Raw genomic sequence first — 21,740 nt, 5'->3', positions numbered from 1 at the left:
GCTTTTTGCGGATGACGTAGTTCTGCTGGCTCCCTCCTGCCAAGACCTACAGCGTGCGCTGGGGAGGTTCGCAGCCGAGTGTGAAGCAGCCGGGATGAGAATCAGCTCCTGCAAGTCCGAGGCCATGGTTCTCGACTGGAAAAAGGTGGCTTGTCCCCTTCAGGTTGGAGGAGAGTCCCTGCCTCAAGTGGAGGAGTTCAAGTATCTTTGGGTCCTGTTCACATGTGAGGGAAGAATGGAGCGGGAGATTGATAGACGGATCGGTGCGGCTGCTGCAATAATGCGGACGCTGCACCGGTCTGTCGTGGTGAAGAGAGAGCTGAGCGAAAAGGCAAAGCTCTCAATTTACCGGTCAGTCTACATTCCTACCCTCACCTATGGTCATGAAATTTGGATCATGACCGAAAGAACGAGATCTCGGATACAAGCGGCTGAAATGAGCTTTCTCATTGGGTGGCTGGGCTCTCCCTTAGATATAGGGTGAGGAGCTCAGTCATTCGGGAGAGGCTCAGTGTAGAGCCGGATCTCCTCCACATCGAGAGGAGTCAGTTGAGGTGGCTCGGACATCTTCTTCGGATGCCCCCTGGACGCCTCCCTCGGGAGGTGTTCCAGGCACGTCCCACTGGGAGGAGGCCCAGGGGACGACCCAGGACACGCTGGAGAGACTATGTCTCTCGGCTGGCCTGGGCGTGCCTAGGGCTTCCCCCAACAGAGCTGGAGCGGAGAGGGAAGTCTGGGAGTCTCTGCTTAGTCTGCTGCCCCCGCGACCCGGTTCCGGATAAAGCTGGAGACAACGAGTACAAGTACGAGTACAAATACTCTAATAGAGTTTACTACACCAAAAAGTCATTTTTATCAGTGTGTGAAGCATGGTGGTTCTCTCAGCGGCCTTTACTGCTGTGTGGCTGGTCAGTAACACCTAGAATGGACCCATCCACCTCCAGGATCTCCAATCTTCCTCCTGCAATTTCTTATAAAGACAAAATCTCCTGGCTGTAAATCATGCAAAGGTTTAGTAGCTTGTGAAGGTAGTCCTCTCTGTGTCTGGTCTCCACTTCATTTATCTGGGCTGTAAGTGAGATTAAGTAATTAAGCATTTTATCATCATATGAAAATGAAGATGTTGTATGAGTCTCTGGCAATCCTGCAAAGAGAATTTCAAAAAAACTTAAGGTTAGATTTTTTATGGCGGCGCATGCACATCAAAACAATTTAGAGTGCCTAGACTGAATTCAGACCCATTTCTTCACAGATCTAATTTCTCTCTCAGCAGCTCCTCCGCTCTGTGGATGATAGACACAATGCCTCATTAGGTAAACATTAAACATTTCAGCATATGTTGTAATATTTCACTTGCAAAATTTTAGGCTTCAATCCATCTTGAAAACATATCTAAATCACCAAGCAACATTTCTTTCCTTCACGTGGAATTAGTTCTATAAAATCTATCATAGGATGTCTAAATCTGTCCATAAACTTCAACTTCTTCAGAACTCAGCTGCTCGTGTCATCACCAGAACCACCTCCTTTCATCATATTTCCCCTGTCCTTTACCAACTCCATTGGCCCCAGTTCAGTTAAGAATAAAATTTAAAATCCTTCTATATACTTTCAAAGCCATCAATAACCATATCCATCAGAACTCTTTCAGATTGTCACTTCCTCTCACTCCCTTAGATCCTCCTCAGTATTGACTCTCTCCCCTTATTCAAAGCCAGACTCAAAACCCATCTGTTCCAGCTCGCTTATTTGTGAATATGCTGCTCTTGTCCCTATACATACTTGTTTTTATGTTCCTGTATTTGTTTATTTGTTTTTTCATTTTGTTTTTATTTTCTGTAAAGTGACCTTGAGTGTCCAGAAAGGTGCTGTTAAATAATATGTATTATTATGTTAAAATGGAGCATCAACTGTTTTTGTGGCTCCTTGGCCCATCATTTTCTTTCCTCTAGAAATGTTTTTACATGCACAGATTAAACTTTCACAAACTTTGTTGCTTTTTGAGAAAAATTAACTGTTAACCAATTTTTGTCCATCCATTTCCTAGTCCTCCCTTTTGACTCATGGTCCCCTATGGGTCAAAACATAAAAGGGATCGAAAAAAATTGTTTAGGTAACCATTTAAACCCCACCAGACGTTATTAGGGAAAAAAAAAAAGTAAAGTCTAAGAGCTCCATTTCAGATGACAAAGGATCTTATCTTAGCAAAAGGTGGGGGCATGCAGCAGGTTAAAAGGTTTTGACCAGACAGCTCAGTAAATAGTTCAGCCTCATAAATCTGTCATGTTGGCTTTAAGGGATCTAACCCACATGCAGAACACTCAGAGGCTGGGAAAAAGTTTACAAGTTTATTAAAGAAATAATAACAAATAAAGAACACTGGTTCTGGGATAAAGTGGGTCCGGGTCTGGTCACGACTGGTTTTCACTGCAGAGAGGGACAGATTGGTTAGCTGTCTTTCAGTGAACTTGCAGGTTGGGTGTTTGCAGGTCTATACCTGATCAGAGATGAGCTGAGCGGTAGAAGGGGGGGAACCAGGAGGGTCCAGAGGCTGAAGGCACGCAGAGGCAGGGCAGAGCAGATAATCTTACTGAGCAGGTTCAGAGCTTCTCTTCAGAGCGGGCAGGCAGGTTTCAGACTGAGTTGGATTTCCAGCGTTCTTCTGAGAACAGACCGCTTGGTCTCACGCTTGAGAAATCCTTCCAGGTCTTCAGGATTCCAGGCAGGTTCTTCCTGAGAAGCAGAGGACAAAAAACAGATTAGGTTCTGATTCAGGCTTCAGGGGAGTCAGAGATTCAGACAGGCAGGTTGGCTCAGGCTTGCTAACCATAACTGGCAAACACTCTGCCGTCGGATTGTAGCTCTGCCCCTCCTTAAATGCTGGTCCCCTGATGAGCTCATGAGCCGCAGGTGTGGTGGTCAGCTTCAGCCCCAGGAGACCTAGAACGCCCTCTGCTGGAGAAAGGTGGACAGACCTCCAGATCCCAACAAAATCAGCCTCGAAGGAATGACAAAGATTTAAGAAAAAGGAGGAATCCAAGAAAACTTGACTGAGATAGCTTGAATGACTAAACTGAATTATTTAATGACAGCAACATTGTATTCATTTTAATAACATTATTATTACATTTTATATGATTATATAAACCCTTATATAAATCTCCCCCCTTTAACACATGCTTTCTCATGTTAAAATAACAGTGTTCTATGGGTGTGATGATCTGGAAAAGAAAAGCATTTCAGATCTAGGGAAATTTAAAAGGGCCCCTTATTTTATTTTTTTTTACAACACTGTAATGAGGTGGGACTTCCTCAGGTGTTGTTTACTTAATGCAAATTATGAAATTAATTATTTTTAGGTATGACAAGGTGGGATACGAAAGGGGTCAGATTAGAATTAAGAAATGCTGGGATAGCAGTGTAGTAACCATCACAAACGCGCAGAATATGTGACAGTCCTGTTATTACAGCATTGAATTTTGAGAAGAAAAGGTAACTATTGCCAATTTGTTACCAAATTATTGGAGCAATATAAAAATCTACAGTCTCCCTGCTCATCCACCCTTCGTGGTTAAACAGACAAAGTGGATTGGAAAACACCAGAGTGGGAGCCATTACAAATTTTTCTTAGGCGCCTTAGGTGATATAAAATAATAAAAAGAATTAAAAAAAAAACAAAAAAAACCCCTCTGGAGGTGGGTTGAGGTGAGGAAACAGGCCTGTTTTATATTAGATAATCCTCAGAGATCTCTAACACAGCACATCATTAAAGAAAAGGTACCTATAGATAAGAGAAAGATAGAAAGTTTGCTACGGTAGGATACCGTTTATCAAAGAAAGCTAATTAAACCCTGACCAAACTGTTATTGAGAGTTTTAGTTACTGGATATCCATTAAGAGGGAAAGGAATATCAATTCAAACGTGAGATCAGCAACTCACATAAAACATAAAAAACATAAAAAATTATCAGGAAACTATTATATGTCTCTATAATGTACTTTGTGGGTGTGTGTGTGTGTGTTACTTGCAGTCTGTTGAACCGGGGGTCGCTCCAACAGCTCCCTCACTAGTGGTAGAGTGACCTCGCTTCTGTACCTGATATCCCCCTTGCTGAGATTGGCTTCTCTGTCCCATGGTTGTAGCCTCCTCTCTGTCCTGCCTGGCATCCATGGTAGGGTGGTGGACCTCCATAATGAACTGAGCCTCTGCCACATCCTCCTCTGCCCCCACGTTTTTTATGTGGATAGTTTCTGGCCCAGTGATCAGGTTTGCCACAGATGTAGCAGCAACCATCATTGGAGAACTGTTCTTGTCTGAGGGCTACATGGAGAACAGTTTAAACAGTTTAGTGACAGTTTTGAAAGAGAGTCAGTTGTGCCTCAGTCTGTTATTTTCTTTTCCTGTTGTACACGTTTTCTATCACAGTCACTCAAATTGTCCTCACGGCGGCCCCTCCTTGAATGAAGAGCTAGTCCATACGGGGCTGTTTGCAGTCTGTTGAGGATAGTGGCTCCTATTGAGTGACCATGGAGCAAAGGTGATAGATGGATCCCCGCTGTTGGCCCAAGGGATACTAAAGTCTGGTTGTGAGTCTGGTTGTAAGTCTTTCAAAAAGACTTACTCTCGGTCTAAAAAAGACTTACCCTCAGCCTATTTAAGGCCTACTTTTTGTTATAACAATATTTTAGTTTTTTTTTCTCCTTTAAAGGAGTTTTTTTAGTTTTCTTCCTCGCTCAGTCTCCTGAATTTATTGTCGGTGCATCAGAAGAGTCCTCCTTCCCTTAAATGGCCTATTTGAGGTCTCCTCCTCCGCCTCCTCCTCCTCGTCAGCTCTTCCGCCACACACCCACTTTCAAACCTGGAGCGGACGGACACAGAGTAGCCTAAACACATGGAGCAGACAGGAGCTGGATTCACGGCGAGGTGGCGACAGGTTAAAAGTAAAACATGCTTTGCACAGGGCTCAGGAGAAAGAGGAGATGTAATCTATGGACACCTTTTTTGCTTCATTGAAGTGGAGAACAAAACCAAATGCTTAACAGGGACTGAAAGGTGAGGGGAAGACACTGCGGTTAGTTCAGGCTCAGTGGGAAATTTGAATCTTAGAATTGGAGGAAAAGGTTGCAGACTCACTTCTCCAAGGAAAGGTGTCCTTTATGGAATCCAGACTGAGAGGATTGTACCGGAGAGAGTTCCTGTGGTACTTGAATGGGCTGCGGTGCTGAAGAAACCTTTGCTTGGTGTGAAGCTCAAACGACCTCTTGGGGAAAGTGGATCCAAACTTCCTGTTTGGAGTAAATGGAGAAGCTGACTGCCACTCTGATTTCCTGTGGTAATTGAATGGGCTGCGGTGCTGAAGAAACCTTTGCTAGGAGTGAAGCTCATACGACCTCTTGGGGAAAGTGGATCAAAACCTCCTGTTTGGAAACCCAGCTCAGTTAGTAGCTCAGTACTTCTTGGGGAAAGTGGGTACAAACTTCCTGTTTGGAACCCCAGCTCAGTTAGAAGCTCAGTTGAACCTTCCAGAGAGAGAAGGACCGAACAAATCCAGTTTGCAGGATGACTTCCTGCCGAGAGGCAAAGACAAAAACAAAGTTAAGACTCAGGTTGACAAAAACTCAGTTTGACTCAGAAAAACTCAGCTTGGCTTGAGAAGCTAAAACTAGCAAACCAAAACTCAGGTTAGACTCTGCTAAAGTAAACATGGCTAGAGTACCATATATTGGCAAACACTCTGGCATCAAGGTAGTTGTTGTTGTTTCTTGTTTAATGGTGGTTGACAAGCAACTTATTGGTGTGCATTACCGCCACCTACTGGTAAGGAGTGTGGATCAGGACGCAACTTCAAAAAAAACAAACTAAATCCTTTCTATCAGTTTAGTTTTCTCAAGAAAGCTTAATAAATGACGTAAATATTCAGAAGAGGAGCAATATCCCAACATATCTGATATTTTTAACTGTAACTTATTCCTTAGAAGTCGATATTCTAATTTCCTTCTCTCCTCAGAGTACTTTGGACAAAACAACAAAACATGTTCTACTGTCTCTTCTTGAAAACAAAATTCACAATTTCCTGATGGATGTCTTCCCATTATAAATAATGTACTGTTTAAACCTGTATGACCAAAACGTAACCTGGATAAGATATTTTCTTCTTTTCTACATCTTCCTGTTCCCCTCATTACCCCAACCTTCCTTTGAATGCTATAAAGCCTACCAGTTATTTCCTCCTCCCACTGCTTCTGCCATCTTTCCTTAACCTTTTGTTTTATAATAGATTTTATCTCCTCTTTACTAAATGGAATCAATATCTCAATGTAACAGTTTTTTTAAGCTTGTTTTGCATATCTGTCTGCCAATTCATTTCCTATTACTCCTATATGAGATGGAACCCATGTAAAAATTACAATTAATCCCATGGCCTGAATTCTATAAAGTATTAACTGAATCTCCAATAGGTCTGGTCTACTATTGGACTGATTATTTTTAATTGAATATAACGATGAGCTTGAATCAGAGCAAATTAAACTTCTTAAAGGACGAACATCTTCAATCCAACTCAAAGCCAAAATAATTCCCATCATTTCCCCTGTAAACACTGATACGTCATCAGAAATCCTCTTACATTTTTTAATATTAAATTCTGGGACGATAAATGACACCCCATTCTTGTTACTTAGGCTTTTAGATGCATCTGTATACACTTGAACATAACCAAAATATTTATTTTCTATATATGATTGGACTGAGCAAGATTCTGAAAAATTTCCTTTTTCCCTCTTTTTCAACAATGATAAGTCCAAAATGATTTCGTTAAATAGAGATGGATGAACCAGTGACACTCATTTTCATGGATGATAACTGAAAATTTTTAACATCACTTTCTATCTCCCAACCAAATGATTTTAAAGTCTTTTTCCCTTTTTCCCAACTAGGTTTTAAAATTTCTTGACATGGATGTTTTTTATAATGACCCTTTAAATAACTCCAGTAAGATAATCTTAACTGTAATCTTCTAAGGTAAAGAGGTATTTCCCCCATTTCAACTAACAAAGCTGAGATTGCAGTTGTTCTGATAGCACAACCTCAAGGCTTGAAACTGAATTATATCTAATTTGTTAAGAAGTGTTTCTGATGCTGATCCAAATGCCAGGCTGCCATAATCTAATACAGATTTTATTAAACCCGTATATATATTAATTTTAACGCTGTCCTCTCAGCGCCCCACTCTCTCCCCACCAAACACCTCATAACATTTAAAACTCTCTTACACTTGTCCACTACTTTTTGAATATGACTACTCCAGGTTAGTTTTTCATCCATCCACAAACCCAGAAACTTAAACTCCTTTACTCTTTCTAAATCATGTTTATACAAATATAATTTAAAATCACTAGATACTTTCTTCCTAGTGAAAAATAAAGTATTTGTCTTATCTATTGAAATTTTAAAACCCCAATTATATGACCACTCTTCTATACTATAAATTGCTTCTTGTAATTTTTTAACTATGAATTTCAAGTTCTTACCTCTCTTCCAGATTGCTCCATCATCAGCAAATAATGAACAACCCATCCCACTCTCTAACTTATCAAACATATCATTAATCATAATAGAGAAAAACAAAGGACTCACAATATTTCCTTGAGGTGTTCCGTTTTCAACAAAATATTTTTCAGACAATTGTTGACCTATTCTTACTTGTATAAATCTATTATGTAAGAAATCTTTTATCCAATTAAACATTGATCCTCTAACCCCCATTTTTCTTAATTTAATTAAAAACCCTTCTTTCCACATCATATGATAGGCTTTCTCTATGTCGAAGAAGACAGCCACCACACTCTTCTTATTAACTTGCCCTTTTCTGATTTCATGTTCTAGACACAAAACAGGGTCCATAGTACTTCTACCTTTTCTGAATCCACTCTGAAATTCTGACAAAAACCCCTTCTTCTCCACAAAATAACTCAGCCTTTCATTTATCATTCTTTCCATTATTTTGCATATATGTGATGTCAAAGCAATGGGCCTATAACTTGTAGGATTTGACTTCTCTTTCCCTGGCTTTAAAATTTGAACTATAATTGCTTCCTTCCATGCCACAGGTAAATAACCCTCTTCCCATATCTTATTAAAGAAATCTAATAATATCTTTTTACATGAATTACTAAGTTTTTTAATCATAATATAAGAGATATTGTCTTTTCCTGGAGAAGAATTTTTTGTTTTCCTTAAAGAGTTGTTTATTCAAATAATGAAAAGGAATTATTCAATAGATCATTATATTCTGTATCTACTTCTAATAGATTACTATTTTCCTTAATAATAGAAGCTCTTTTCCTTATTTCTTCTATATTTAAATTATTGCTACTATGTATTTCAACAAATTTCCTACCCAGCATATTTGCCTTGTCCTCATCATTTAGAGCCATTTCTTCTCCATTCTTAAGAACTGGATAACTATATTCCCTTCTAATTCCATTCATTCGTTTAATCATTCCCCAGATTTTTGAAATATTTGTTTCTCTTCCTATTGAATTACAGAAATTTCCCCAATAAACCTTTTTAGCACTTTTTACTGTTCTTTTAACCAAAGCTTGTGACTTTTTATATGCCAACAAATTCTCAAAATTTTGATTTCTCTTTAACAGTCTAAAAGCTTTATTTCTAGATTTAATTGCCAAATCACATTACTTTGTCCACCATGGTACTATTTTTCTCTTATACTCTCCTTTTTTCTTTTGAATCGTTCCTCGGGCCGCTCCTAAAATAGCTTCGCAGATAGAAGAATTTACACTATCTATATCCAAATTTAAATTAACCTTTAGCATTTTTTCATCACTTATTATTTTATATTTTTCCCAATCAACATTTTTAAAATTCAATTTTTCTATATTTCTATTAACAACTTTCTCTATTTCTAAACCGATTTCAATAACAATAGGATAATGATCACTTCCTAATGTTGATTCTTTTAAAACTTTCCAATTACTAAGCCATTTCCATTTCTAATATCAATTCTTGTCCCTTCTCCATTATTAATACAGACCAATTGTTTCTTATCCATTATTTGTTCTACCACTTCTCCGTTTTCATCATTTTTATGACCCCATACAGTGCTAAAAGCATTAAAATCTCCACAACAGATTAGACTTTTTCCTAGATTTTTAAACATTTCCTCTATTTCATCCAAACTCAGTTTTTTACAGGGATTATAAAAGTTTATGATCCTAATATTTTCTTTGTTAATCCAAATTTCCACAGATACCCATTCTAAAGATGATCCTTTATCTACAAACCTATACTGAATCCCTTGCTTAACAAATATTATACAACCTCCTCCATTTTCTTTCTCCCTTTCCCTTCTAATGCTATCATATCCCGAAATCACAAAATCTAGTTCTGGTCTAAGCCATGTTTCCTGAACACAAATAATATCTGGTTTAATTTCCAAACAGTTTATATATCCTTTCAATTCTTGACCATTTGCTATTAGACTTCTTGCATTCCATTGTAAGATAATCATTGAATTTTTCCTCCACCTTGTTTTCCATCCATTTCAAGCCTTTTATTTATTAGTTCCCAAGATAAATCCTTCACGGCCAAACATTTTTCTGCACCTTTCACTATAATTTTAATTTTTTCTGTTTTCTGTTTTACTTGATCAGTGCAGTTGATTACATATTCCATGAATAATATTAATTTATCCATTGTGATCTCCATTCCAGATTTTGAAGTTTGGCTGGGGTCAGCACTTGTGCTAGACATTACTTGTTGACTTTTCTGAACCATTCTTTTCTCTTGAACACTTTTTGCTGCCTCTGCATACGTGATGTTTTTAATTGTTCTCAGCTGTTGAATTTCTGCTGCCTTTTTCCTTGCCTCACAACCTCCATATGCCACATTATGCTGACCCCCACAGTTACAGCATTTCATTTGTACATCCACTCCACATTCATCATATCGATGATCTCCTCCACATTTGGCACATCTTTGTTTCCCTTTACATACTGCTGCGATATGACCATACCTTTGGCATTTAAAACAGCGCAAAGGTGGAGGGACATATGGTCTTACAGGAAAACTAATAAATCAAATTTTAATCTAATCAGGAAGGACTTCTCCTTGAAACTCCAAAAGAATCGTTAGGCTCTCTATTTTTTCTCCATTTACATGCTTTTGCAATCTTTTCAATCTCCGAACTTCTCCCCCCTGTATATTCTTTTTGAGTCTTTCTAAATCCTCCTCCAGCGGAATACCAGTGATAACACCACGTGATACTCTATTTTCTCCAACAATTAATTTCTCACTAACAACTTTTTTGCAAATGTTGTCAATCTGCATGCATTTATTCTTTTGATCTTCAGATTTGCATTTTATCAACATGTTTCCATCTCGTAATGTTTTAACAAATTCCACTTCCCCTAGTTTCTTTTTTATTTCCCTTGAAACTTGAATCGGGCTTAGGTTAACATTTATATCTTCGTTCCTGAATTTAAGAATTACCTTAAATTCTTCGTTTGTTTCTTTCTTCCTGACTGCTCTGTTTTCTTCATCTGAGCTGTACTCTTCCAAACTTCGTTTACCGTTCTGACTACCAATTACTCTATCCTCTTTCAGAACCTTCGCCTTCCCTCTACCTCTTCCTCTTCCTACCGATGTCCACTCATCAAAATCCATATCATCCTCACCACCCCCATCTGACTTAGTTGTCATCCCGATCCAGTCACAAACCAGTTTATGTCAACCGCCTTTTCTCCGCTTCGTATCAACCGCTCGTACACCTGGCGTGCCACACCTCCGACTCCAGGGAAAAACTGGCATCGAGGTAGTGGCAGTCAGCAGCTTAAGAACACTCCACAGGTAATGAGGCAATGAGCTGCAGGTGTGCAAGGAGAACCAATGAGGACGGGGCACCACCTGGTGGAGGAGGAAAGGAAACACAAAAACAGACCACACAAACTGGATTCCTGACAACTCCATTGTAAAGTTTACATTTATAACATAAGGATCAGTGGATTCATCACAAGAACGCTGAAGTTGATTGGTGCATGAAACATATATATGTTTAGAATCAATGAGATATTTAGACAAAACTGGAAAAGCCATAAACATGGTCATTTATGTTCAAATGCGAAAAAAGAAGTCTGATACCTCAATTTACCTTAACAAACAATTGCATAAGCTGTAAAGAATTTTAAACCTGGATTATTTATTCTTACTCCTTACTTACAAGAGTCTGTGCCACACTGTCACAAAATATGTGAAATATTAAGGAAAACAGAGTAAAAAACTTCACACTAATTTATAGATATCAACTGATTTTTTTTTCATTTTTGCTGCTTAGTTTCTAGCATGCAGCTGGATAACTTGGTCTGGTGAAAACAGCTCCTGTTACAGTAATAAACAGTGTATTTATTTGTGCTTGACAAATTCAACCATAGGTTCCGAAAATAGGCATATTAAGAAACAGGAATATTTTAGCCAAAACTGGTTTTCAGGCACAAAAGGTTAAATTATCTCTTTTTTCTTTTTTTTTTTTTTTTAGAAAAGGAGACATTTTCATGAGTTTAAAATGTATAATCTATGTCTTTTTACAGCCCTGCTGTAGTCTGCATAAGTATTTCAAATGTAGTGGAGGGTTAAGAGTCTAGACAATGTCCATTATACACACATTGCTTTCAAGAATTGCATTAAATTCAGAACGGAAGTCAGGGAAGTTTTCATAGCTATCAGTTATTTGTAGAATGCTTCCACATGTGTGTCCCACTGGTCTTCTTGTGAAATCTGTCATATCTTGAAATTCCACATAAATACTATTTGTTACTATAAGATCCGATTCAGTGCAGAATCGCATAAACTCATGAATTTTATCATCATCCAGCTCTCTGATGAATCTTTTGAGATGGTTTTCCACTTGTTTTTGCTTTAGAGACAAATCCTCTTCAAATTTCAGCAGTTGGCAGACTTTTCTTGGTGTTGGTTGCAGGTCCAGAAACAACTTAATTAGTGCCTCTGGGATAATGGAAAGATGTGGATAGATGACCTCCCTCCAGCAGTCAATGACAAACATTGTGTTTTGGACAAGCTCTTTGTGTACTATTAAGCGCACAAATCTTCCTAACATCTAAACGATGTTAGAAAGATTTTCAGCAGTTATTTGTTTTCTACAGCCATAACTATCAAGACCTTCCAGAAGATCATTTAAATCAACAGCAGAAAAGTTCTTGACTGTTTTCCTCAAAACCTCACATTCTTGGCTGCTGACAAACTGCAGAAAGTGTCCTTGAAGATCACTGTAAACACTATTGAGAAGCACTTGTTCAAGAAAGGGGATTGCAAGTTTATTTGGAAAATGCTGACAGTCCTGGTAACCTTTCAAAAGTATTCGCCCAACTGCCTTCCATTTCTCAGCAGTGAAATCATGGCGAATGAATGGCACTTTAACTGTTGTACCAAGAGTGCATCGCTCATAGAATTCATTCCAGAAGCAGGTGAGTCCATCTCTCAGTATCCCCGATCCATTGCCAGCTTCCTCTTTGTTGTCTGGAAGTTCTCATAATTTCGGCATCAGAGAAAGCAGTAATAATTTAATTTAAAGTGTTGGTGTAACATTCAGTGATTGTTGTTACATCCTCTGTAAGTGGTGCAAGAAAACCCTCATAGATTAATGTTTCTTCCGAATCTTCTTCAGCATCAAGAATGGGACCGAAAGTGATTTCTGAATTATCTAAATGGTCCGATCCAGGTTGGAGTTCAGCATAACTATTCCTGAGTTCCACCCCTTGCAAAGGATTAATTTTACTGCTATTGCTTTCCAAGACAAATATGACATCAGATTTCTCACTTTCATCTTCTTTAGGATCTTTCAGCTTTGTTGAAATGTAGAAGCGCAACATTGTCAGCCTTGCTGCTTCATACATAGTGCCAATACTCTGGCAGGTGTCTTCAGTAAGGTGGTTCTCTTTAAAGTCCCAAACCTCAAATTCAAAATCTGTTTCAGTCCCTTAGGTGATATGCCATCAGGAAAAAAACAGTTTCTTTACTTCTCGAAGAATATCCTTTAATCCAGCATCAGTGGACATCTGAATTTTTCTAGTGCCGCCTTCCTGCTCCGCTCTCACCTGTTTGGTTACTTTTCCATCAGAATGGATCCATCCTATCTCGACATTTCGTGTTGCTTTCTGCTTCTTTGTCTTCCTTGTTCTTTTATGTGAGGTGTTCTCTGTTGCACTTCCCTATCTGTTTTTCATTTTCTCACTAAGCCTTTGCAGAAGTCCTTGATTTTTTTTTTTTGAGGGTTGTTGTTTGCTGCTGCAGAAATTGAAGAGGGCAATTCGGTCTCCATAGGAGGGGATGTAATCTGCCAGAGTTGCATCATCCATCAGCGCTATGACATCACAGTCAATCTAAGCACAAAGAACAAGTAAATTATTAGTTTTGAAAATATTTTCCCTACAAACCAATTGGAGCACCCTTAACATAGCAGCCATAGGTAGGAAAAACTGGCTGTAAATAACGTAAGGGCTAGCTACTGTTTTGAGGAGGGATAAAAATAATGGAAAAAGGGAGATTTAATGTACCCTTTAAGGAAATTGATCACCCATTATAAAAAAAGAAAAGAAAATAATTCATTGTGATGTAAAAAGAGATTACAACATACAGTCCATTTAAGGTAAAAAGTATTACAGGTAGAACACACAAACATCAACATTATAAATCACATTATAAATCATCCGATTTATAATGTTGATGTTTGTGTGTTGTACCTAATCTCTACGTTTGTTAATAGCCTGTTTCTCTCCATCCATCCATCCATCCATCCATCCATCCATCCATCCATCCATCCATCCATCCATCCATCCATCCATCCATCCATCCATCCATCCATCCATCCATCCATCTATCCAGTCATTCTGCGTTCCCACTGGTTGCACTAACGTCATCACTCCACCCTGTGGTCACAGTTCAAAGCTACAGTGGGTTCCGACAATCATGTTTTTAAAATGTATAAAAAGTTTAAGCACCGCATTGTTTGATTTAGTGAGCTGTGACTGAAGCCTGCCACCGTCACATTTATGTAATGTTTATTAAATAACTCTTGGTCTGCTAAACATTGTCTGCTGAATATCAGCCTAAGCAGCTGATATTAGGACCGGCTAGCCATCTAAGCTCCAGGTCTTAACAGTAAAAGTAAACCATTTTAAATTATAAATCCAACCATAGCTTCCGCTGTTAAACCACTGCCTCTGTTGTCTATTATGTTGACAATCTCCATCAACTTAATCTAACAAACATGTTAGCATAAAGCCATAGCCGTGTTTGTTTTACAGACTACTCTCTTGTTTTACTCACATTCTGCTCTTTTATTGATGAAATGGCATCTTCGGGGACTCCTCTGGCACGTAAAAAGTCACCTAATTCTGTCTTTTTCCACCAGGCCCTCCCAAACAACTCGTATCTTTGGCAACGAAGCTTTGTGCTCCCACATCTCTTCCTTCATGGTGCCCATCTGCATTAAGATCCAAAATTCTGAGATTAAAGTCAGAATTCTGAGATTAAAGTTGGAATTCTGAGAAAAAAATCTGAATTCTGAGATTAAAGTCAGACTTTTGAGAAAAAAAAATCTGAATTCTGACTTTTTTCCCATATTAAACTGAATTAAAATTTAAAAATCAGTAAACTTTTTTTTTTTTTCCCAGTGGCCCTAATCCTCTTCCATACATGTCTGTTTTAGAGACTAGCTCTCTTGTTTTAATGATCTTCTGCTCCTCCATTAATAAGGGGACCCCTCGGGCACTTAAAAACTTGCCTAATTCCGTCATTTTCCACCAATGTGTCATTGGCCCTCTCAAAAAACTCAAATCTTTGTCAGTGAAGCTGAGTGCTCCCACATCTCTTCCTTCATGGTGCCCATCTACATTAAGATCCAACATTTTGAGATTAAAGTCAGAATTCTGAGATTAAAGTCAGAATTCTGAGAAAAAAGTCAGAATTCTGAGTTTAATCTCAGAATTCTGACTTTTTTCTCAGAATTCTGGCTTTTTTACCATAATAAACTGAAAGAAATTTTAAAAATCAGTTAACTTTTATTTATTTTTTTCAGTGGCCCTAATCCTCTTCTTCTTTTGGTTTATTGGTGGTTGGCAACAAATTTTGAGTAGCATTACTGCCACTTACTGTATGCAGTGTGGTTCTTGATGTATTTATCTACCAATCTATATATCTTTCTATATATATATCTATTTGTATCTATCCAAAGTCTATGTTGGATCTAGTCATACTTGTGTAAATCTGTTTTAGTGATTGCCTATCTGCTCCCCAGTCACTGCCAGCCAAGCATCTCATAATATTTAAAATCTTCTTACATTTATCAACAACTTTTTGAATATGAATATTCTATTTTAATTTTTCGTCAAACCATTATCCAAAAAATTTTATACATTTTACTTGTTCTAATCCTTGGCTGTATAGTTTTAATTTGATTTCCTTATTTACTTTTTTCTGATTAAATATCACTACTTTTGTTTTTTCAACTGAAAACTTAAATCCCCATTGCAACGCCCATTTCTCTATTTCAATAATAATCTCTTGTAATTTTTTTTACAATAAAATCTACATATTTCCCTCTGTTCCAAACAGCTCCATCATCTGCATAATTTATCATGATTGAGAACAGTAATGGACTTATGATACTACCCTGCGGAGTTCCATTTTCTACAATATAATTTTCTGAGATGACTTCACCAATTCTAACTTGTATTTTCCTATTTGTTAAAAAATCTTTAATCCATTTAAATATTTTTCCTTTAATACCCAACATGGATAATTTAATTAATAATCCCTTAACCCACATCATATCATATGCTTTTTCTATATCAAAAAATACTGCCACTACACTTTCCTTACTTACTTGTGCTCTCCTAATTTCATGCTCTAAACAAAGTGTTGGATCATTAGTACACCTCCCTTTTCGAAAACCACTTTGATATTTTGACATATGAAATTTTTTATTTAAATAATATACTAATCTATTGTTAATGATTCTTTCCATTATTTTACATAGATTTGATGTTAAAGCTATTGGTCTGTAATTCTGTGGATTTGAATGATCTTTTCCTGGTTTAGCTATTGGTACTATATTTGATCCTTTCCAGTTTGTCGGTAATTTTCCCTTGTCCCAAATTTTATTACATAGTTGCAATATTATATCTTTGGATTTTTCACTAAGTTGACTTATCATTCTATACCAAATTTGATCTTTACCTGGTGCTGTATTTTTTGTCTTCCTCAGTGCGTCATTCAGTTCGACTTTGTAAACTCAACATTCAATAAATTGTTTGTTTCTTAAACACACTCTGGTAAATCTTTATGTTTACGTTTTGTATATTCTCTTCCTTTTCTACCCTCTTCGCTAATATTATTTGAACTATTATTTTTTTTATTGTCTATTATTAAAATATTCAAACTCTCTCTTTATTCCATTCATTCTTTTATTTACTTACCAATTTTTTTCTATTTTTGTGTCTTTCCCTATTGTGCTACAAAAATTTCTCCAATATTCTCTTTTTGCATTCCTAATAGTTCTCCTTACCATTGCTTGCTTTCTTTTATAATCAGTTAAATTATTATAAATTGGATTACCTTTTAGTACCTTAAATGCTTTATTTCTTACTTTCATTGCTTCTTTACTTCACATTCATTTGTCCACCATGGTACCATTTTCTTATAATTTTTACACCCTGTTTTCTTTATAGAATGGTCGGCTGCTTCCATAATTATCTTACTATTTTTTTTTTGTTTACATCATTTATATTCATTCTCATATCTACTTTTTCCAAGTTTATTTGACTCAAGAATCTACATTTAATCCAGTCTGCTTTATTAAAATTTTGTTTTTCCTTAATCCTCTTCCGTAGTTTTCTCATCAATATGCGAGAGTGGAGCGATGCGCGCTCCCGCGAGAGGGGATGCAATTCTCAGCAGGCATGCATTTCTCGGTATAACACCTGTTTTGCTGCCGCCGAAGCCGTCAAAGCCAACTCTCCTCCTCAAATGACAAGTAAAAAAAAAAATAAAAAATTCCATATCTATTTTTTTTGTTGTTTTTGTTGTTTCTTTCCGCATTTCTCGAGCTGTCGGATTTTGTTTGGCGCTTTTTTGGGGTAGACGTGATGACGTCGTGTCGCAACCAGGAAGTGCTCCAAAGGCTAGACCGTCCCATTTGCCAACCGCTGAGGATCCTCCAGAGCATCCTCCGAAGGCTGGGTCCTCCTGAGGCTGGGTAGGCTGGTTCCTTCGAAGGACGCAGCCTGCGAATTGAGACGCAGCTATATAGACACGCATGCGCATACCCTAATCTAGGAGACAAACTGTCAAAGTAGCCAGCAGTTGTTATCGCGGCACTCGGTTTCTGTTCCAGTTATAACTCTGTTTTTCTCCCGAAGGTGTTTGTCTTCAGACAGTGTTTTCCCACGCTTCAATTTTCATACCATGACCGAACAATCAGCATTACTTCTTCGAAAACAGTTAGCAGGTAATACAAACATCAGTGCTCACGTCAAAACAAAGGTTGGTTGTTAAACCCATATGCTAACGTTAGCTTCAAAGCAAACTGTGATAAGCGGCGTATATGCGATCGGACTGAGTTCGGAGAGCTAACACATAAACAATAAATGGTCCCCTTGTCAACACACCTCAGCGTACGGATACACTTTTTTGGTTAGCTTGTAACATAAAGCTGCAACTGAAAAAGAAAAAAAAAATCTAATAATGTACTCTGCCTTGATCAGTAACACAGCTAAAGGCGTTAGTAGTAGTCCAACACCTTTACGTGAAAACACTGTACTTAATCTGTAAACAATTGCTATGAATAAATGTAGATCTCAAATTAATACATTGAACTTATTATTTCTGTGAGTTTTTTGTGAGCTGCTAGGCTAAATTTACTAGTTTGACCGTTGGTAAACTTTTAATCAAGCCCATTGACTTGTTTGCTTTCATATATCTTTTTGGAGAGCACATGATTATTTTTGTATGATAATGAAGAAAACATGAATCTCTTGGCAGTAATCTGTATAGTTACCTAAATGAATATAATAAAAATATTTCTCATCAGTAAGAAGACAATGTTTGGGTTCTAATATGGATAAAAAGTTGTACGATAATCTTAAGGACTGACACCAAGTTCAGTTTTGTCCAAAGTCTGACTTGCAGAGTTCAAAACCCAGGTATTTTATATGAATATGAATCAATACATTGCTGTTTTTTCCATATTTGATCTGCTTGTCATCTAGCAAAGTTGATAACACTGTCTAATTAAATATGATTTTGATAGAGATTGCTTCAATGTCAATGTACCAGTGGGACAGGGGATAATGTCCTCCTTTCATTGCATTTCTTAGACATTATATTCTAAGAATTATTAGTTTTTTTGTTTCTGTAGTTATTGGCCATGTGTAGGTTTTGCTTTATTAATCATATGTTAGGGAAAATATTTTAAAACTACAGTGTTCTTTCTTCTGCCAGAGCTCAACAAGAACCCAGTGGAGGGATTTTCAGCTGGCTTGATAGACGATGACGACATATATAAGTGGGAAGTTGTGATTATTGGTCCACAAGACACCCTTTTGTGAGAACATTTCGATAAGAAGAGTTACAAAATAATTAAAAGACTCATAATAGATTTTTAAAAATCATTCTCATTTTTTTTTTCACAGTGAAGGGGGTTTTTTCAAAGCATACCTAACGTTTCCCTACGACTATCCACTGCGGCCACCAAAGATGAAATTCATCACTGAGATTTGGCATCCAAACGGTAAAGTCACATCTCTGAGTTCCGTTACCTAAAAGTTTAATTGCCTCATTATCTCATAAGTATTGCAGATAAAGAGCCAAACATTTTTCTTTGACTGAAGAGTGTGCATTGTTATCGAAAATGTTCTTCACAGTGGCAAAGAACGGGGATGTTTGCATCTCAATTTTGCACGAGCCAGGAGAAGACAAGTTTGGTTATGAAAAGCCTGAAGAGCGCTGGCTTCCAATCCACACCGTTGAGACAATCATGATTAGCGTTATCTCCATGCTTGCTGACCCAAACAGTGATTCACCAGCGAATGTGGATGCTGCAGTGGGTTATGCTACTTTCTGTGTTCCAGATTCTAAATTTGGTTTTAAAGTTTCATAATCTGTAATCATGTTCTTAATAATATGATGTTATTCCCACAGAAAGAATGGAGGGAGGACCCTAATGGAGAATTCAAGAAAAAAGTGGCTCGCTGTGTAAGGAAAAGTCAAGAGATGGCATTTGATTAGGGGTCCACTATTACTTCCTGAGTGAGTTAGCTGACCTGTTTGAAAGACTGGTGTCCATAATGTGACACCCAAGAGTAATGCGAATTCCCTTGTGCTTTTGTGCAGTTAAAGGAAATGCCTTCAGTGTGAAAAAAGGCTTTTGCATCCTTTGTTTTGCCAGTCAAAGGATCCGATTGGCCTCAACTACATTTCTGTGAATGGTCTGCCAGATGAGCCAATTTGAGAACACTGCCAGCCAAGTTACCCTGAATCCTTATTGGAATTGTATATTTATTTAATTTATTTTAAGAAATTAATTGTGTAAAATATGTCATTTGTAAATGTATTTGCTTTTTTATCTGCTGCTGAACAGTTTTGACTTTATACCAGGTTTCTTATGCAATTTAGTGTAGTAGATTGTGTAGACAAAAGCCTTTCCTTATTAGGTCGTCATTTGTCCTCCTTACAAGCTCGCCGGATTGTTGTCAACGCAATTCGTGTTCATGAATATATTTATTTCTACGGCTGTTAAAGAGTCACTGTTGCCTTTTGTGTTTGTCACATTTTCACAAATGGCCCTTTTGTCTAACAAAAAAAAATTTGAAACACTTAGTGCGACCTTAAGGTTTGATTTTTTTTTTTTTTCCTAGGATTGTTAAGGATTTTTAAAGCTCTGCCATTTAAATATGCATAATAATATATGTAGCTATTTTCATTTTTTTTGCTGGAAAGCTTAAAAACCTATACATTAATTTAAGACCTTTCTTTGTATTTATATAACCTGTGCCAACTTCTCAGGATCACAATTATGACTTCCTAAACTCCGTCATGTTGCCATTCACTAATTTCGGCCCCTGGAATTGGTAATCTACAGCAGTTCTTTCATATGTGGTTCCTAGTCAATAACAAGGTCCCTAAATAATGGGCAAAACTCAATTTGTGTAACTATTAATCTTGACCAGTTAAATGCCATCTCACTACGATAAACATAACTCAAACTAAATATTTTACATTTAGATTGGTTATGTGGCTCCTAGTGTTTTTTTGCCCGTATTTTAAGCAGCAAATTTGAAAAGGTTTAAGATGAAAATACTTGGGAAAAAATTCTGAAAAAAGGAGGGTCCATAATTTAATCAGATGCTCTTTTTGCAATGACACATATTTATGTCATTATTCATGATTAAATAATCATTTCTTGTTTCATATTCTTGATTAAATTGCTTTTCTTCTGGCTGAAATGTCTTTCAGTTAGATAGATAATGAAGTTTCTTTTGTTATTCGATTCTTGTAATTGGAGATGTTGTAAGGAATTAATTTTGATTTATAGTTAAGTTTAGACATGCCATTCATATTCAATGAAAACAAACTAGAAAAAAGTTTTTTAAAAGCATAAATGGTTATTTCCAAACCAATAAGTCCATCATAAACAGCCATTTAGATTATTCCTAGTTGAAAAACAATGAAAGTAGTTGGCCATCTTCTTGCATAACCAGACAGCTGTTGATGTGTTATATAAAGTTAGTAAATATATGTAGAAGCGATGGTCGCATATTACAGCTGTTGACAATACCATATTTACATGAAACTTTCACTGATCCACATCTGACCGGTGTTCACTGTATTATTACCATTTAACGATATCATCTGAAAATAATTTTTATACATAACCATCCTCAGCTCAATTTGTTTTTTGTAGGTTGTATCTTTTTCTTCTTTAGTTCTATATCATGACAACGCAATGTATACTGGACATGTTCCTCAATAAAGTCTGTAAACTGAGTTGCCTGTTCTTTATTACTTCACAAAACCAAGGTAAGAGCTATGGTTTAGATATCCTGGTAAGAGCTGTGATTTTCCATATATCCTGACTTTATTAAGCCTATGCTCAAGTTCAGAAAAACAGCAGTAGCAATTAGTTACCAGAATTAGGGCAGGCCCAAGGCATTACCGAACTAAGTAACTGCTTAGTGTCCCAAGAACATTATTTTATTTTGTATGCTTAATGATTTTATAATCAGTATAACAAAAGCAGAATTGAAAAGCAAAATGATAAAATTGTAGGTTTTTTACGCCAATATATCTGAAATCTGAAAATTCTATTGTGGCTATTTTGTCACAAATTAGAAGGAACCATTGTAAATTCTGCTTTGAGAAACTTCCCATCTGATGATGATAAAAGAACACTAGCTTCTGAGATGGACTTTCTAGACACCCTAAAGCACAGTTTACCTTATTTCCTTACCTCTCTCAAAATTAGATTGAGGTTTAATCAATTCAGTTTATTGATATAACCCCGATTCACAGCACATATAATCTGAATTATCTTTATAGTGACAAATGAAGAATCATAAAGTAAATCATAAATTGGTCAAAAGTGTTCTAAAAAGCTTTGCTGATTACATAGAGCCACTGACTTTGCAGGATTTTCTCCTTGATGAGCATG

General features: G+C 37.1%; 1 protein-coding gene and 2 long non-coding RNA genes across 5 annotated transcripts; 1 reads left to right on the top strand and 2 right to left on the bottom strand.

Moving 5' to 3' along the window:
• Positions 1-877: 877 nt before the first annotated feature.
• Positions 878-3,717, bottom strand: LOC119773244. Its single transcript, XR_005279364.1, has 3 exons — positions 2,828-3,717; positions 2,498-2,733; positions 878-2,427 (listed from the first exon to the last, which is right to left on the bottom strand). It is a non-coding gene; the product is annotated as an uncharacterized LOC119773244 (long non-coding RNA).
• Positions 3,718-13,268: 9,551 nt separating this feature from the next.
• LOC119773252 lies at positions 13,269-14,470 on the bottom strand. Its single transcript, XR_005279368.1, has 2 exons — positions 14,360-14,470; positions 13,269-13,413 (listed from the first exon to the last, which is right to left on the bottom strand). It is a non-coding gene; the product is annotated as an uncharacterized LOC119773252 (long non-coding RNA).
• Positions 14,471-17,316: 2,846 nt separating this feature from the next.
• LOC119773251 (ubiquitin-conjugating enzyme E2 G1-like) lies at positions 17,317-21,076 on the top strand. 3 transcript variants are annotated; one of them, XR_005279367.1, is made up of 6 exons: positions 17,323-17,540; positions 18,533-18,635; positions 18,724-18,821; positions 18,955-19,133; positions 19,236-19,339; positions 19,424-21,076. XR_005279367.1 is itself a non-coding variant. In XM_038270165.1 (6 exons), the coding sequence occupies exons 1-5, from the start codon at positions 17,498-17,500 to the stop codon at positions 19,316-19,318; spliced, it is 510 nt and encodes a 169-aa protein (XP_038126093.1). In that variant the 5' UTR covers positions 17,347-17,497; the 3' UTR covers positions 19,319-19,339; positions 19,424-21,076. The 3 variants fall into 3 exon arrangements, 2 of the variants coding, with proteins under 2 accessions (XP_038126095.1, XP_038126093.1); XM_038270165.1 differs by having other exon boundaries at positions 17,347-17,540; positions 19,232-19,339; XM_038270167.1 differs by having other exon boundaries at positions 17,317-17,540; positions 19,236-21,076.
• Positions 21,077-21,740: the final 664 nt, after the last annotated feature.

The sequence above is a fragment of the Cyprinodon tularosa genome, unplaced genomic scaffold (assembly GCF_016077235.1).
Source record: "Cyprinodon tularosa strain WSP-4 unplaced genomic scaffold, ASM1607723v1 ctg752, whole genome shotgun sequence".
Lineage (NCBI taxonomy): Eukaryota > Metazoa > Chordata > Actinopteri > Cyprinodontiformes > Cyprinodontidae > Cyprinodon > Cyprinodon tularosa.
Note: the sequence above shows the minus strand (reverse complement) of the source record. Positions and strands in the feature narration are given on the sequence as shown.

What these genes read in the sequence shown, in the direction of transcription:
- LOC119773251 (XM_038270165.1), top strand. Translation starts at nt 17,498, where the DNA reads ATGACCGAACAATCAGCATTACTTCTTCGAAAACAGTTAGCAG. An exon ending in GGTCCACAAGACACCCTTTT is followed by an intron (nt 18,636 to 18,723) that starts GTGAGAACATTT and finishes TTTTTTTCACAG; the next exon opens with TGAAGGGGGTTTTTTCAAAG. An exon ending in TGAGATTTGGCATCCAAACG is followed by an intron (nt 18,822 to 18,954) that starts GTAAAGTCACAT and finishes TGTTCTTCACAG; the next exon opens with TGGCAAAGAACGGGGATGTT.